This window comes from Penaeus japonicus, unplaced genomic scaffold, assembly GCF_977035675.1.
Source record: "Penaeus japonicus unplaced genomic scaffold, GWHDUDI00000001_assembly GWHDUDI00000030, whole genome shotgun sequence".
In the NCBI taxonomy this organism is placed as follows: Eukaryota; Metazoa; Arthropoda; class Malacostraca; order Decapoda; family Penaeidae; genus Penaeus; species Penaeus japonicus.
In genome coordinates this window covers 23,461,940-23,464,439 of record NW_028234432.1, presented here as the reverse complement: position 1 = coordinate 23,464,439, position 2,500 = coordinate 23,461,940, and the positions used below count along the sequence as shown (strand labels likewise).

The 2,500-nt window shown below is 46.7% G+C and overlaps 1 protein-coding gene across 1 annotated transcript in view; it reads left to right on the top strand.

The window, feature by feature from the left end:
- Positions 1-2,500, top strand: part of LOC122254215 (adhesion molecule nephrin) — a 137,263-nt gene that overhangs the window by 127,765 nt on the left and 6,998 nt on the right. Inside the window, exon 24 of the mRNA XM_086554738.1 lies at positions 155-299. Coding sequence (XP_086410864.1) covers positions 155-299 — 145 coding nt within the window. The remainder of the gene's footprint in view (positions 1-154; positions 300-2,500) is intronic.

The window sequence follows — 2,500 nt, the reverse complement described above, 5'->3', positions numbered from 1 at the left end:
CCTTCTCCCCCCTCCCCCTCCCTCTCCCCCCCTCTCTGTCCATCATATCCTCCTCCTCCTCCCCTCCCCCACCAACCCCACCTCCCGCCACAAACTCCATCTAACAATCCTCCTCCTCTTCCTCCTCTTCTTCCTCCTCCTCCTCCTCCACCAGACGCAGGACGCCGAAGGAGGCAACAGGAGCAGCGTGGTGGTGGAAGGACTCACGCCGGGCCAGGAGTTTGCATTCTCGGTGCAAGCCTTCAACGACCAAGGGCGGTCGCCGTATTCTCAGCCGCCCACGAGCGTCACAATGATCGGTGAGTGAGGGAGATGGGGAGATTGGAGGGGGGGGGGAAGGGTAAGGGTGAGGAGGGGAAGGGTAAGGATAAAGGGAGGAAAGGGGGGGTAAGGGTGAGGGTGAGGGTGGGGAATGGGGGTAAGGGTGAAGGGGGGGAATGGGGATGAACAAAGGAAAGGGGGTGGGGGGAGTATGAAGGGTAGAATGGGGGGTGGGTGGGGGTAAAGAGAGAAGGGGGGAGGAAGCAGAGAATGGGGAGTGGAGAGAATTTGGGTCGGGAAGAGGGAATGGGGGATTGGGTGAAGAGGAGAAGGGAAAGGAGAGAGTGGGAAGAAAAGGAGAAGGAGTGAAGGAGTAATGGGGGGGGGGGTGAACAAATAGAAAGGGAATGAAGAGGATGAGGGGAGGGGGGGGGGGCAGAGAGAAAAGAGTGTGTGAGTTTTTATTTGCTCGTCCGTGAGTTGGCAGGAATGGATGTAGGTCTGCTTCCTTTGCTTCTCTTTCAATATCTTGGTATTGTTCATGAACAAGAGTCTGCTTTGATGAAAACCCACAAACGAACAAACAAACACAAACACACGTACTTACAAATACAATCCTCCTCAAAGTTAACCAAACACCTTAAACATAAATCCAATATAAACATACATCCATCAACATACAAACATCCCTTCACCCAAACAAACAAACAGACAAACAGACAAATAATAACAAGAAATATTCCAAGCAATAACTCACAAGCAAAGCAAACTGATCTGCATGACTACGATCTGCATGGCCGTCACATCAGCTATTCATGATTCCCCGCCTCCAACTTGGCGCAGTCGTGGCCAGACATCCACGTGTGATATCAAGTGGTCTGCGGTAATCGGTTCACCATTGCCTGCGTATCGATTCGAACGGGGGTTCTACTGCCGATTACGCAGGGTGAATTGATAGGAGTGCATAAATACATATATTCATACATACATACATACAAACATACATACATACATACAAACATACATACATACATACATTCATACATACATACATACATACATACATACATACGTACATACATATATACGTACATACATGTATACACACAGACACACACACAAATGCATACATGAATACAGAGAGAGAGAGAGAGAGTGAGAGCGAGCGAGCAAGCGAGCAAGCGAGAGAGAGAGAGAGAGAGAGAGAGAGAGAGAGAGAGAGAGAGAGAGAGAGAGAGAGAGAGAGAGAGAGAGAGAGAGAGAGAGAGAGAGAGAGAGAGAGAGAGAGAGAGAGAGAGAGAGAGAGAGAGAGACTACATGTTTTAGCAAATATACCTGAGAGTTAAATGAAAGCGAGTATGGTAGTGTTACAAAACAGGAATACGTTTTTTTACATATTCTGCTGAGTGCATGATCGTAATTTCTCGATTATTCTATCGTGATTAAATTTCTAAAAAAATGTCTATCAGTTGTTTTTTCTCCAACATCTCATACTTTTGCTCCTCATTTTCATCAATTCCTTCTCTTATTCTTTTGACCTCTTTTTTCTTTCCTTCATCTTTTGTATTTCTTTTTCTGCCTTCTCTTGTGTATTGTTTATTCCATTTTCGTTTTGTACCTTTTCCTTCTCTTCTTCCTCTCTTCCTCTTTATCACACACAATTCTCTCTTTTTGCGTCTTCATCACTCACATCCTCCCTCATCACTTCCCTTCATTTCCCCCGTCCTTCCCGCTTTTCTCTCTTCCTCCTCATCATTCACACCCTCCTCCATCATTTCCCCTCATTTTCCTCCTCATTCCCACTTCCCTCTCTTCCTCATCATCACGCACGCCCTCCTCCATCATTTCCTCTCATTTTCCTCCTCATTCCCACTTCCCTCTCTTCCTCATCATCACGCACGCCCTCCTCCATCATTTCCCTTCATTTTTTTCCTCATCCTACCCCTTGTCCTCTCCTCATACTATCCTCACAAAACGCCCTTCCTATTTCTCCTTCAGAATGTCTTCTTTGCCTCTTCATTTTCCTTCACCCCCCCTCTCTCCTCTTTCCCTCCTTCCCCTTTCCTTTTCTTTGTCCTCTCTCACATAATATCCCTCCTATCTCTCCTTTAGATGTCATTTTCCCCATCTATCTCCCCCTCTCCCCTTCACATATGCGTGACTCCCTCATCCTGTCTTCCTACTTACTTTGCCTTCACTTCAATTCCTCTTTCTTCTCTACTTCCCCTCCTTCTCATAT